This window comes from Sciurus carolinensis, chromosome 3 (assembly GCF_902686445.1).
Source record: "Sciurus carolinensis chromosome 3, mSciCar1.2, whole genome shotgun sequence".
Lineage (NCBI taxonomy): Eukaryota > Metazoa > Chordata > Mammalia > Rodentia > Sciuridae > Sciurus > Sciurus carolinensis.
This window is the reverse complement of record NC_062215.1, coordinates 102,931,763-102,947,684: the sequence shown is the minus strand read 5'-3', so window position 1 is coordinate 102,947,684 and position 15,922 is coordinate 102,931,763. Positions and strand designations below refer to the sequence as shown.

Here is a 15,922-nt window from a genome sequence, read left to right as displayed (position 1 = left end):
ACCTTCTTGTTGTAGAGGCTGTACACTGAAAAATGGAACAAAGACAAGACCACCATTCATGTCATGCCTGATACTCCAGACATTTTGCTCTCCAGAGTAAACCAAATCACCATGAGTGATGTAAGTAGAGCAATGAAAAAATGGGGGAGAGGGTGGGAGGGAGCTAATTCTAATGGAATGTCTGTGACTCTTACCTGCCAGCCACTTTGGAATCAGGATCTCCATTGTAACCCAAGCAACATGCTGTTATTTTTCTGTTTCATTGTTTAGAAACTGTACAAAGCTGGCTGGGAAGAAGAAAAGAAGAAAGGATATGACCTGAGGCCTGATGCCATCTCAATTAGGGCTGCAAAAGCTTCTAGAGACATTGCCAGTGATGTAAGTGTTTCCTCTGGGCCTGCTGAGGGCCCAGTGAAAGAGAGAAATGAGCCACCCCTGTGGGTGTTCAGGAGCTGTGGGCAACTCTGTTTAGATTTATGGGCACACCAACCCAAGTAACACATGTTCCCACCTGTGACTAAAGACCTAACAAGAACAATTAGAGGAGGAAAGTTTATTTTGGCTTATGGTTTCAGAAATCTTTTTCCATGGAGAACCAATCCCACAGCTCTGGGCCAAGGTGAGGCAAAACATCATGGTGGAAGGGCCTAATGGAGGAAAGCAGCTCAGGTCATGGCAACAGGAAGCAGAGTGCTCTATATCAGGGGCAAAATATAAATCCCCAGTGATTTGCCTCCTCCAACCACACCCTACCTGCCAATAGTTACCATCCAGTTAATCCATATCAGTAGATTAATCCACTGATTAGGTTACAACTCTTATAATCTACTCATTTCACCTCTGAAAGTTCTTAAATTGTCTCATACATGAGCTTTTGGGGGACACCTCATATCTAAACCATAACACTTCCCTTCCCCAAGTCTAAGCACTCAAATTATTCATTCATTCTTTAAGGTACAAAGTGGCCAGGTCTTATTTTTAAAATTTTCTTTTAGAGTGTTCAAATCATTTACAGACAACTCTAAGCAAATATAAAGATGCAGTGTACACATTTTACCCAGGAGACCCATGGCCAGGCTCTCTGGAACTTTAAAGATGCAGCACAAAGTTTCATGCCTGCAACCTTTCTGTGCTTGGACATTTGGCAAGGAGAGCTGCTTTCTTAATCACCCTAAGCCAACTTATTTTTGCATTTCTTTCATTAACTCTGAGGTTATTTTCTTTCCATGGACTCAAGTCTAAGATGAAATTCAAAGCACAAAATCTTAACTCCCTGACTAACTTTAGGGGAGCTCTAAAATTCTTTTTATTATTTTTTTTATTTTTTACAGACTGCATTTTGATTCATTGTACACAAATAGGGTACATCTTTTCATTTCTATGGTTGTACACAATGTAGATTCATACCATTCATGTAATCATAATCATACATGTACATAAGTTAATGATGTCTATCTCATTTCACCATTTTTCATGCCCCCTCCCTCTCATTTCCCTCTAAGTAATCTAAAGTTTTTCCATTCTTCTCTCACCCCCCACCCCCCCGAAACCCCATTATATATCATCATCCACTTATCAGGGAAAACATTCAGTCTTTGGTTTTTTGGGATTGGCTTGTTTCACTTAGCATGATTTCTCCAATTCCATCCATTTATCTGCAAATGCCATAGTATTATTCTTCTTTATGGTTGACCTTTACCTACAACTTGTGACTTGTGAATACTTTGTTCTCCTTCCTTCATCATTTTCATTGTCATGCTTTCTTTTTTGTCCACAGTACAAATACAAGCAAGCCTATGAACAAGCCAAAGGGAAGCACATTGGCTTCCGGAGCCTGGAAGACGACCCCAAGTTGGTGCACTTCATGCAGGTGGCCAAGATGCAGTCAGACCGGGAATACAAGAAGGGCTATGAGAAATCCAAGACATCCTTCCACACCCCAGTAGACATGCTCAGTGTGGTGGCCGCCAAGAAGTCTCAGGAAGTGGCCACAAATGCCAATTACAGGAATGTGATCCATACCTACAACATGCTTCCAGATGCCATGAACTTCGAATTGGCCAAGAATATGATGCAGATTCAGAGTGATGTATGTGAAAGCCATGACATTCACAGAGCATTTACCCTAGATAATAAGCAAATCACCAGTGACCATCAGTGATGACATTTTCAAATCCTGAAATTCATGTGCAAATTCTTGATGAGGTGTTTTACTTGTTACCTTAGATTAAATCTATTTATTTTTTAAAATGGAGATTAACTCTAGAAACGTCCTATTTTCTACTATTGTTGCTGTGAACGTTGTTAGATAGTGAATTCAGCGAGAGCAAATAAGATTTGGTTTCAGGAAGAAAGTATTAAAGGAAAAGAAGTCTACCAAAGGGAATCAAATGCATTAAAGGCTCCAGATAGGGGAATAAAAAGGAAAGCAAGAAATCAGATAATGTGATAAATCCAACTCCTCGCTCCCAGTTTGCTTTTGTTCCATTACTTCTATCTTTGCAGTTGCCTATCTTGCTGATGATATATTGAGGAGGCGATGACAGATGCTGCTTTTGGAATGAGTATAGGGAATGCAGAGAGGATTCAGAGTCAGGAATTTGGCTGAAGAGGTTATTTGGTGGTTGGAAGAAATGAATTTAAATTACCAACCCAAAGCAGACAGCATCAATCCAAGCCTACATTTCTCTCTGAGGATGCAAACCTGAGCTATTAATTGCCAGGGAGGTACATCAGTGCCTGAATGAGAGCAATTATGGTACAGTTGTTAGGGGAAAAAGAACACAATTTGCATCAAGAACCAGTGAGGGTTCTGGCTTGTCTGAGGGAATTGGACCAGACTTATGAAGAGAGAAATGGGGCCTCCAAAAGTCATCTACTAACCAAAGGAACTTGGAAGTCTTGGTAAGGGCGGTCACATAGTCACTTTCTCAGGGAGAAAATAGTCACTTGGCCTATTAATTCATCTGGTATTTCTGAGTTCTCTTTCTTCATGAAAGTGTCAAGAGAAATCACAAAGATATTTCTGTTTACTTTTAATTTCTCATGCAAGGAGATATAAACAAAGATAAAAAGGGATAAAAATTGTCAAGGTTCAATACACTGTTGGTTAAAAACTGAAGTGGAAGTTATGGAATATTAAACACACACTCATGGTTCTAGGGAAGTTCTGATTTCTTATCATCATTGAATTTTTTTTTCCTCTCGGGCAGAATCAGTATAAAGCTGACTATGCTGACTTCATGAAGGGCATTGGATGGCTCCCTCTGGGCTCCCTGGAAGCTGAGAAAAACAAGAGAGCCATGGAGATTATTAGTGAAAAGAAGTACCGCCAGCACCCAGACACTTTGAAGTATTCCACATTGATGGACTCAATGAACATGGTTTTGGCCCAGAATAATGCAAAAATTATGAATGAAGTAAGTAATAACACAGTGTTTCATATGCATCAAAGAGAAATCTGGGTATATCTTACATTTAATCTATAGTTTTTGCTAACACAGTTAATAAGGATCCTCCTTGAGGTTTACTTTCCTTTGAAAAAGGGTTTTGAAGATAAAAAAAGAAAATAGAAATTATTCCAAATAATTTAGTGGCCCCCAAATGTTTTCACATTGACGTAAAAAGCCAAATAGAGATCCTTTTTTTTTATATATATACACATCTTGAAAATGAGTCCTTTTTGTGTAAGGTGAGGTTGAGTAGAATTTCATGGCACTGAACCAGCAGGGCACCTGGTAACAGCTGCGGTTTGCAGCTGTGCTTTTTGGCTGCTTTGATGGGATCAAAGTAAACTCCTAGGTTATCACTGAGACCCAGAACCTCCTGAGTCAGGTGTGTGGGTGCAGGTGGCAGTCCCAGATACTTGGGAGGCTGAGGCAGGGGGATCGCAAGTTCAAGGCCAACCTCAGCAACTTAGAGAGATGCTGTCTCAAAATAAAATTTTACAAAGGCTGAGGATGTAACTCAGTGGTAGAGCACCCCTGAATACCATCCCCAATACCAAAAAAAAAAAAAAAAAAAAAAAAAAATTAGGTCCATCTCTGGGCAGTCATGGCAGTAAGTTTTCTATACCACTATTTGCTTATATCATTTATTAAAACAGAAACAACTGTATAAAATAACTTTTAGAAAAATTTACTATATTTTTATACTTATTTGCTATAAGGTGGTATCAAAACCAACAAGCATATCAACTTTAGACATCTATGTTTAAAGGTAAAATTAATAAAATAATTAGAGCATCATTGGTTTTATTGTGTGGATCACAATTAAAAATGCTTTTGATTATCAAAAGAAAGGAAAAAGTGTTCGGACCTTAACAGTAAACCGTTGGAGAAAATAATGATTCTGGTTGTACTGGAAATACAGCTGTGTTATATACACTCAACCTTGGGGTAAATCCTCTGGCATCTCTTCAGGAGACAGATTTTTCAAGACAACCAACCTCCTTGAAAGGGACCTGCCTAAATGAGGCACAAACCTCAGTGCTCCTTTTCAAAATTTAGAATCTAAACTATCATGAAGGTACATTTTAAAAAATATTAGATACTTTCATTTTTTTCAGTGTTAGAATGAACATTTCAGGATAAGGATGCCAAAATGAGAATCAGAGAAATGACAAATGCTGACATGAGGGAAGTCTTGGTGATTATCAGATTGAATCTTCTCATTGCAGTGTTAAGGAAAGTGTAGCCCAGAGAGACAAGGACCTTCTAATGAAGACACAGGAAGTCAATGGCTGGGTTTAAACTAGAATAGACTAGAACTAGCCATTACTCTCTCCACTAGAATTGCACTGTCTAATCCTGTAACCACTAGCTGTATGTAATGACATATTTAAATTAATTAAATGATAATAATTGTTATTCACATTAGCCATGTACTCAAGTACTCAAAACCTTTATCTGGTTTGAGGCTACTATATTGGACTGTGCAGAACATTTTCATTTTGCAGAACATTCCACTGGGTACTCTGATCTAAAACGGGTTTTAAAACTGTTGCTTTTGTACATAAGATTTTTTTGTTTTTGAGATGGGTTTGCTATGTTGCCCAGGCTGGTATCAAAGTGGCTCAAGTGATCCTCCCAACTCAGCCTCTACCCAGATGTAATCAAGTTTTATCACAACACAGTAATTCATCTATATGTGGTCTATATGTGGCTGCATTTGCACTATAATACCAAAGTTGAAATCTTATGTCCCATAAAACTGAAAATATTGACCATCTGTCCCTCTGTAGAAAAAGCTTGCTAACTCCTAGTTTGAGAGTTATTTTGTTTTAATTAAGCCCGACTTAAAGAGTATTTTTAACTTACTAGCTTTATAAATATTAAAAAGTTGTGTTATATACCGTTTCAGAAAGAGGTTTTATATTAATGTAAAAATTTAATCAAAAATTGTTAAAATGTAAATGAAGATGTTCATTATCCTATATAAATCCTTATACTGTGAAAAAATACACATAATACATGTATATAATAATGGTTTTTGCAAGTTAGGGCTTCTGAAAGGAGAGGTTGAGATGGAATTGAGGGAATGGGGCATTTTTTAGGGATCAGTACCTGTGGGAGCGAGGAGTGGGCGGAGAGAGAAGTTGAACTGTAATGTAGGCCCAAGAAAGCCTTGGCTGGTGCCACCACTGGCTCTCAGGTGTCTCTTGTTAGAAGTGGCACTGCAGTGGCCTGAAATGAACAGGCCTTTGTATGGCCCTTGGATGAGTAATTGGATGTGGCCATCTGGGAAAGGCATGCTCTTGGGTAAGGCTGCAAACCCTGAAGGAGCTGACAGCCAGAGGGTGTCTTGCCAAAAACTAGGCAACAAGTCCTTCTCTGATTGAGTGTGTTGTGTTTTTCCAGGCCCACCCCGAATATCATGGCATTGTTGCTTGTGATAGAAAAAGACTGGAAACCACAAATTAAGACTTTTTTTTTTTTTTTTTTTTTTGGTGCTGGGGATCGAACCCAGGGCCTTGTGCTTGCAAGGCAAGCACTCTACCAACTGAGCTATCTCCCCAGCCAGAAACCACAAATTAAATATCCATCAATGAAGAATGGGCTAAATCAATTGGATTATACTACCTAATAGGATACTATGCAGCTTCTTAAATGAATAAAGTCAATTACTTTAAAAAGGTTCCGAGACATCTAATATATATTATATAAAAAAGCAAGCTTGGAACATTGTGTGTTATATGACTTGACTTATATTTTGAAAGGACTGCGAGTTGTATTATACAGAGAAAACTTTAGGAGGGAGATGCTCTCTCTGGGCTGTAAGGATTGAGGATACTTCCACGTTCTGTGTTACATCTTCTCCACTATATTTTTTTTAATAAACCCCTTTTTCATTAAAAATTTTTGTTTAAGAAAACATAAAATATAGATATATAATATACTGTACAGTGATATTTGTGTGCTAAGTGAACTCCTTTTAAGATACTATCTTGTACTTTTCTTTCTAGCACCTCTACAAACAAGCATGGGAAGCTGACAAGACCAAAGTGCACATTATGCCTGATATCCCCCAGATTGTATTGGCAAAGGCCAATGCAATTAATATGAGTGATGTAAGTGTAATTCCTGTTGTCATCTTTCCTTCCAACCTGTTTGAACCAGCAAAAACAAATTAATTAGGAACTCTTTCAATTATGTGAGTGAATGTTTAAAAAACAGTAGTGGAAATCTACCAACAAGAGTCCTTCCATTTCTAATCTTGCTCTGCTAAAGGATGGAGTAGACCCATCAATGGGAATTGGGATAAGCACTTAGGAATTTAAAGGGTAACTGCAATTTGTTTTGGAGCAGACACTCATTTACTAAGAGACTTGGCAGGAAGAGATGACTTGCGGGGGAAAGAAAGTAAAAGTCCCAGGCCTTCATTTTTAAAAAGCCGCCTCCACCATGAAGACCAAAAGAAGGGTTAAATGAAAATAGAAGATGGACATTTTGAAGAAATTAGGGCAAGCTCTTTAAGGAATGTGGAACACTTGTTAGAAACTGCCTTGATGTTTTATTTCATTTCCTTTCTCATCCTAACCATAATTGCAAGGAAATCCTCTAATCCTACCATCTTTTTTCCTTTGGTTACATTCCACAGATTTGGAATTGCTGACTTTTTAAAAATTATAGAATCCACATGATTGTATAAATAAAAGTGTCAATTATAAAACAGTGAAGTTTTCTTTTGATGTATGAAGATGCACATTTCTTTTGATGTTTTGTAGTCTTCCTTTAACTCTTATCAGATAAAATACATCAATAAGAAACTGTTGGCTTTTATATCTTTTCTGTATATTTACAACCTGATAGAGACCAGGGCCTTTTACTTTTTTCTGGTGGTTTCTTGAGAATATGTTTGCATTTGTAATTATTATTTTTTTTCAAACACAGCTACATTACTCATGAGAATATTCAACCATTGAACCAGCAACAGAGCCTTCTGCCCCAGATTAAAAGGCTGCCACAGAGCTAGTTCACTCTTCTAGAATAAATCCAGGCTTTCCTATTTAGAAAAAAAAAAAAAAAACCCTATTGTCTTTGCCTATTACAGAAACTCTACAAACTTTCCTTGGAAGAGTCTAAAAAGAAAGGCTATGATCTCCGATCGGATGCAATTCCTATCAAAGCTGCAAAGGCTTCACGAGATATTGCAAGTGATGTAAGTCTCTGTGCTGGGGCTTCCAGGCAACCAAAATTTAAGGGCTGCATTCTGGAACTACCTCGTGGGTAAAATAAGAAACAAAGGCGTGCCTGCCAACAGTGGCTTCACTGTGTTCTGTGTGTGCCTCTTAGCCTTGTTCACATGTTTTCTCTGGCCCTTCTGAAAGACAGAATGCTGTGTTATGACCCTCATAGATCTTGGCTCCCTGCCTCAGGAGATCTAGGTAAACTGAAATCTGTTAGTAAGTCGATGACTTGTAGAAACTAAATCCCTTCACCAAGTTTTCTCGGTAAAGGCTTGTGTTGTTCTCGCCTTCTGCCTCTTAGGATGACTGATTGTTGACAGGTTGTCTCCCATGCAGTCGTGCTGGGGAGCAGATCATTTGAGCTCATGACATCCTATTTTTTAAATAATCAGAAATTTTGCAAATCAGTTGCTAAAACCATTGGCAGCTTGACATCAGTTGTCTTGGGAATGTTTACACCCCAGAAATTAGTAAACACTATGAATTAAGACTCCTGAATCCCCAGAAAGCTGGTGTACCAGCAAGCACTGTCAATACATCTCCTCCATGAAACACAGTTCTTTCTGTGTATTACCATCTCCCCTCTCTAGAATTTAGGGTGGTAAATAGTAACATTTCTTCCTGGTTAGGCTAGTTTAGAGGGCCAAAAGAAGTGGGACTCTGAAAATATAAAGGTACTCTAAAATTATACTGTGTAATTCATAACTGAATCTATTCTTATCAGCAAATGACTGGACGACTGGTTTCCCAGGGCAGTATTAAACTGCTTAGACCATTGTGTTTTTCTCTTATTTGCTGAATTCTTTCTTATTCTTATACCAACCCTGTGTGTGTATAAGTCAGTGTGATGCAGCATCACCAAATCTGAGCTCTAATCCTTAGCTACCTCAACAACTCACTCACCTCTCTGGTTTGAGCTCATAATCATCTATGAAATGGGGACAGTAATAAGAACTTTGCTATCTACCTTACCAGCTATAGTTTTGAGAATTGAGTTATATAGAAAATGTTTAAAAATGTGTTTTATGAACTTTAGGGTTCTCTATAAGTATCATTTTAAATGATATACAGAATATTGATATCAGAATGATTTTTAGTCTACAGAATTGCTCTTTATACACATTCATATTTTCTTCATAGTATAAATACAAGTACAATTATGAAAAGGAGAAGGGAAAAATGGTTGGTTTCCGCAGTCTTGAAGATGACCCCAAATTAGTCCATTCCATGCAAGTAGCGAAGATGCAATCTGATCGAGAGTATAAGAAAAACTATGAGAAGACAAAGACCAGCTACCACACCCCTGCCGACATGCTCAGTGTCACAGCTGCCAAGGATGCCCAAGCCAACATCACCAACACTAACTACAAGCATCTGATCCACAAGTACATCCTCCTTCCAGATGCAATGAACATCGAGCTGACCAGGAACATGAATCACATCCAGAGTGATGTAAGCCACCTGGGCCATGGTTGAATTCCTAGATGGGCAGGAAGATCACAATCTTAAATGCCATACTTTTGTGTCTAAGTCATTAAGGTAAAGCAGAGTTTGCCTCTTCTCTTTACAGAATGAATATAAGCAGGACTACAATGAATGGTACAAAGGGCTTGGCTGGAGTCCAGCCGGTTCCCTCGAAGTAGAGAAAGCCAAGAAAGCAACTGAGTATGCCAGTGACCAGAAATACCGTCAGCACCCTAGCACCTTCCAGTTTAAGAAGCTGACTGATTCCATGGACATGGTGCTTGCCAAGCAGAATGCACACACCATGAACAAGGTAGAGAGAACAGTTGCCCTGCTGCGTAGCGCCCACGTGAGGAAAGGCTAACTGGCTCTGGTTCCTGTTTGGGAAAGTTAACTCAGATCACCGCGTTTAGGAAGTGCCAAGTAGTTCTGGTGCATTGCCTGGACCATTTTCTAAAACCCATCTCATATTTTCTTCCCTTGCCCTTCCAGTGGGGTTAGAAATTATTTATACTTTTTTATTAGAGCACTATAGTTATACATATTAGTTGGGGAAACTACTTATATGTTTTTAAAAATATATATTTTTAGTTGTAGATGGACACAATACCTTTATTTTATTTCTATGTGGTACTAAGGATCAAACCTAGTACCTGGCACATTCCAGGCAAGTGCTCTAAGACTGAACCACAACCCCAGCCCTAATTATTTTTTTTTAAAGTACTTTCAATTCATTGTAGATAGTGGAAATGATTGAAAATACTATTTTTCTGAGTTTGTAAAAGCCAGGTGCAGTGGTGCACACCTGTAATCCCAGTCACTTGGGAGGCTGAGGCAGGAGGATTGCAGGTTTGAGGCCAGCCTCAGCAATTGAGCAAGTCTTTAAGCAACTTAGCAAGACCCTGTCTCAAAATAAAAAATAGAAAGGGCTGGAATGTAACTCAGTGGTAAAGCTCCCTTGGGGTCAATCCTCAATACCCTACCTCAAAATTAAAATCTGAGTTTTTAATATCTCTTCTGAATCATATTTTATTTTAGTTATTATTTACTTGTTCTATGTAAGCATGTTCAAATAATCTGTATATAATCTGTATATTTATTTTCTTTTCTGTTTGTCCCAGTTTATTAAGAGTTCATATGTCTTTTTCCTCTCTTCCCAGCATTTGTACACCATTGATTGGAATAAAGATAAGACCAAGATCCATGTGATGCCTGATACACCAGATATTTTACAAGCCAAGCAGAATCAAACATTATATAGTCAGGTAAAAGTACATAAATATTGTAATTATGTTTTATCTTATTAAGCTTATAAATTACGTGCTAGTAAATAACTGATGTAAATGCTGAAGCCATCGAAGTGAGTGACTCTCAAACTTTTTAGCCTAGGGAAGTTACAAGATATGTTAAGGGCAAGTGCTTCAGCTCTCACCCTATGCTGCATAGAGGCAGATACTGTATCTATTTTGTTTATCTTTGTGCATTTTGTGTGTGGTACAAATTAGGAAATCAATAAGGAATTGTTGAAACAAAAAAAAATTACATCAAAAAGACATGTGAGTTTTGGCTTTGGCATTTATGAGTTACTTGATATTGAGCAAATCACCTACCTGTCTAAACTTCAGTTCTACTACTCCTAAAATTAGGAATAAAATAATAAAAATCATAAAAGTGCCTATGACGTTGGATGTCTTTGCAAACCAAATGAGAAATCCTATAGATGTCTCTCAGCATAGTACCTGGTACATAGAAAGTACTGGATAACTGTTATTTTTGTAACTATTCAATTTTAACACTCACACAGGTTAATTCGTTCATTGCAACTTTTAAGAGATATCACATCTCTTACTTTATCACATAGGTAATTAAAATTTTGTGATCTGATTATCTTTTAGTTTTTAATTCTCTCAATATTGATATTTAAAATAGTGAGCCTAGACTCTAGTTAGCAGCAGGAGGAAAGGAACCTTATATACTTGATATGACCATATTGTTGTTCAAATATACCACTAAGGATTCTCAGAGCCAAAATGAAAATCAAGCCAGGTCACATGATGCCACATCAGTACTTTTCTATTTGTTTTAAACTGCCTGTTTGGGTTTTATTCATATCTTTAGAGATAGAGTAGATGATGTTAGAATCTGATAACCACTCTCTATTTTTGCTTAATAATCTGTTGAAATTTTTAATAAAGAAGGAATAATGCTAAAGATTTTTTTCAATTTTCAGAAACTCTATAAACTTGGATGGGAAGAAGCTTTGAAGAAAGGCTATGATCTCCCGGTTGATGCGATTTCCGTACAGCTGGCCAAAGCTTCAAGGGACATTGCTAGTGATGTAGGTTCTATTTTGATTTGTTTGAGGGTATTTTTATCTGAATGACTTAATGTTGGTAACTATTTTTGTAGATGGACTTTACTTTTCAAAATGTAACATTGTTCCCTTCATCATGTCCTCCCTCTTTGGTCACCCAGAATCCACTCTTCTTTCTCACTATTCAAACAGGAACAGGGGCTTCTGTCAAGTCAGCCAGAGCACCTGTCAGACCATTGCACTAACATGCTGTGTCTCGGGGTACACCAAGGAACCAGATTTCAGTTTTCCTACTGTGCCTGAAATTAATTTTCCTTAGTTAGTTAATTTAGTTAATTAATTTTCCTTTAATTAGTTTTCTACTTGTTTATTTTAGACAAATGCAAACTCCTAGATAATAATAAATCAGCCTCAAAAACACTATGTTGATAGATTTTATATGCAGATAGTTTAAAATTAGCTGTCAATTATTTTTATTTAGCCTATCTTTTATTTACATAATTATAATTAATTAGCTTGGGGCACAGAAAAATCCAGAAAGGCTCAGAAATTTAGATTGAAGGATCAGAGGACTTAACTCTACTTTCTGCTGGATGTCTGGTCCGAAGTTGAGAGAACAAGGATCCTTGTGTTCCAAAAGGTAGCTTCTAATTACTAGAAAGTGTTGTATATCTGGCAAATAAACTAAACATGGTTAAAACTTTTATATGTTATACTTAGATAATCTATCTATAACCATTTACCTTTGCTAATACCAAAAATTAATGGGAAAAAATTCATAGGATATTGGTGATAGAGAATAAATTACCAAAATTTTATAGAGAAATACATCTTTTTTTTTACTTAATGCATATTTTATTTTAATATAGATTTTTAAAAATATATATCCTTTAGTATAAAAGCTGAAGAAGTTGAAGAAAATGTAGTGGAAACTTAAATGTTTTAATTGTATTTAAATATAGAGAAATACAACCTCTTAATCATTAAAACAAAAGAATGATCTGGTTCAATATACAGGTTGAAGTACAAAGGGGAGAGAGAGGCTGTAAAGACAGAATCTGACAAATTCTAAGAACTTAAGGGGAAATTCTACCTAATCCAATTGTGGCACTCCAGAAATGCTAGAAAATTAATTTGATAAGATATTATTTCTACTCTCTGGCTTGTGGGCCAATACCTCATTAGAATCGATGTAATGATGAACCTAAAGCAATAATGATGCTTGCATTTTCCCCAGAAAGTAAATTCATTTTCATTTATTGTTATATGCTAAAAATAGTTTAGGAATTGAAGAAATAGCATCAATAATTGCCGAACAACCCAACATTTGACAGTACATAACTTCTTTTCTTTCAAACCTACTAATTAGAACCTTTTGAAATCTTCCTCTAAAATTAAATTAACTAAAGTGGACTTTCCCACCATTGTAGAGATTATATTTCCTTTTAGTTTCAAATGATTGTTGTATCTATAAAATTTCAGAAATTTCAGAAAATTAGTGCTCTTTTAAGTATATAATTTAACAAATTAAAATAATAGAATTTAGAATTAGAAAATAAATAAAGGTTATTTAACCCAATCTTCCCACTCAGCATCAGACCTTTTCTGCAGGTTCAACAGTCCGTGGATATTTACAAATACAAAATTTTGGAATCCTTCAGAACAGGTCATTTCCTTGTTGGATCATCTCCACTTGTCATTATATGCTTCCTTATTTCAATCTTAAATATTTTACCTGTCAGCTCTGGGTCTCTGTTCTGGAGCATCACAAACACCACATCTTCAAACATTTCAATATCTCATTTGCTCTCCTTTGGCTTTAGTTTGATAAGTTCTTTGATCTTCCACTCATTCTATTAGTGGTTTATCCTGTTTTTTAAAAAAAATTCTCTTAAAATAGAGCATCTCAAAACTTAGTGTTCTGTTGCTACAAGAGATCAGACCAGAGTAAGTGAAATTCTGATATGCATTTATCAGTGCTCCATACAGAATTTATGGCCCTAGTAGTTGTTTTTTTTTTTTTTTTTGCAGTGCTGGAGATTGAACCCAGGGCCTTGTGCTTGTGAGGCGAGCACTCTACCAACTGAGCTGTCTCCCCAGCCCACGGCCCTAGTTTTTTATGAGCAATTTTGTCAGATTATCCATATGAGACTACAAACGGTTTAAAGTCCTGAGTAGTTTTAATATACATAACCATGAAGCTGGGTATCATGAGAAAGCAGAACCTACTTCTATGAGTAATAATATATGTTCAGCACCTAATATCAAATAAACTTTATTACATTCATTATCATTGTTGTTATTGTCATCCATTGCTAAGGTAATTTTCCCCAAAGAATCTAAATGCTGGATTTTACTTTTACTCTCTTAAATTTGTATAGTTCATTTTACCAATTTGGCAATATATTGAAGTCTTGTGGAATTTTCTTTCTTTCTTTCTTTCTTGATTTTTTTTTTTTGGAATTTTCTTTCTAATTTAATTTACTTAGATGTTTCAGATGTCTTTAGCCACCCTTGCATGCAAGACATAGATCCCAAATAGGACAAGGTAGTATGACATAACCATATGACAAATATCTAAAAATCCTGCTATATAAATTAATCTATACTTTTAAGCCTGTTGACCAAGTCATTTATTTCCCTAAGTTTTCTGCCATTCAGCCTGTATTTTTTTTTTCCCATGAGATCATCCTTCCCATAAGACTCTAACAAGGGCTTGATTAAATGCTTTCTGGAAAGTTAGCATATACCATGTCTAGTATATCCAAGGATTTCTACCTCTGGTTGGAATTAATTTCTCATGATAAACTTACTTGATACTCAACTACATTAGGTTTCTTTGGTAGCCTCCACTTAAAATTTACTTAAGTAAGACAGTATTTCTGGGGCTGGGTTGTGGCTCAGTGGCAGAGCACTAGCCTAGCATGTGTGAGGCACTGGGTTTGATTCTCAGCATCACATGTAAATAAATAAAATAAATGTCCATCGACAACTAAAAAACTTTTTTTAAAAAAAGAAAGAAAACATTTCTTACTAAGTTAGCATGAACATCTTTTTTCTCATTTCAGTTTTTTAAATCAAATAAAAAAACAAAGAAAATTTAGTATAGTTTGGTCTTTGTGTTAATAAAAGAACTGTGTTTCCTCTGATTTCAGTTTAAATACAAACAAGGTTATCGGAAACAACTTGGACACCATATTGGCTTCCGGAGTTTGCAAGATGACCCAAAGCTCGTGTTATCAATGAATGTAGCCAAAATGCAGAGTGAACGAGAATACAAGAAAGACTTTGAAAAATGGAAAACCAGGTACACCAGCCCAGTGGACATGCTGGGAGTGGTGTTAGCCAAGAAATGTCAGGCCTTGGTTAGTGATATAGACTACAAGAATTACTTACATCAGTGGACATGCCTGCCTGATCAGAATGACGTCATTCAAGCTAAAAGAGCATATGAACTACAAAGTGAGGTCGGTGTCTGTTAAATTCAATAGTTTATGTATTACTTCATATTTCATATTAGTAGCCATTTAGTCATAAAAAAGAAACTAGAAAGAGGAATTGTCATTGAAAAGCTAAAGTGCATCTATTCGTGGTGCATAGAATCACTTAGGGAATAGGTACAAGAGGATGAGTTTTGATGGCTTGCTTTGTACTTCCACAGAATGTATATAAGTCTGACCTCGAGTGGCTGAAAGGCATAGGATGGAGTCCCCTTGGTTCTTTGGAAGCAGAAAAGAACAAACGGGCTTCCGAAATCATCAGTGAGAAGAAATATCGCCAACCTCCAGACACAAACAAGTTCACCAGCATTCCTGATGCCATGGACATAGTTCTGGCAAAAACAAATGCCAAAAATAGGAGTGATGTGAGTAATTCTTTAGAAATTTACCAAATAGATTACAGTGGCTGCCATTGGCAATCTCTCGATAACTTTCACTTAATAAATGAGCAGAAATCTGAGTGTGCTGTTGTGCGCCTGTAATCCTAGCGACTCACTAGGAAGGCTGAGTCGGGATGTCAGCCTGGGCAACTTAACAGGACCCTGTCTCAAAAACAAACAAGCAAAACTAAAATAAGTAAATGAATAGATTAAGAGAGAATTGCATCATATAATACAACAAGATGTTTCATATTGGTTCACATTATTTGAATTATCAACTACCTTACACTGATTAATATAAAAACTCTGGTGTCAATTTTAGTTACTTAAAACTTCCTTATTTAACCAGATGTATTGAGAAATTATTGAATATACTTTTTTCTTTGAAACTTGAGTACTTTAAAGACCTAGGGTTTTGTTGTTGTTGGGATATGAAGGCAAGAGGTTCTAAATACCTTACAAAGACAGTGGAAATGTTATGAAGATTGTATTTTTCTGCCAAATGATTGATACATTTAGGTCCACTAAATCAATATAAATCAACAATTCTATAGCATAGGTATAATGGTGTATTCCA

At 36.5% G+C, this 15,922-nt stretch overlaps 1 protein-coding gene across 1 annotated transcript in view; it reads left to right on the top strand.

The window, feature by feature from the left end:
- Positions 1-15,922, top strand: part of Neb (nebulin) — a 207,364-nt gene that overhangs the window by 56,078 nt on the left and 135,364 nt on the right. The window contains 12 exon segments of the mRNA XM_047543863.1: positions 16-120; positions 271-378; positions 1,778-2,089; positions 3,213-3,419; positions 6,464-6,568; positions 7,552-7,659; positions 8,828-9,139; positions 9,258-9,464; positions 10,312-10,416; positions 11,382-11,489; positions 14,621-14,932; positions 15,127-15,330. Of these exon segments, the coding sequence (XP_047399819.1) occupies positions 16-120; positions 271-378; positions 1,778-2,089; positions 3,213-3,419; positions 6,464-6,568; positions 7,552-7,659; positions 8,828-9,139; positions 9,258-9,464; positions 10,312-10,416; positions 11,382-11,489; positions 14,621-14,932; positions 15,127-15,330 (2,193 nt within the window).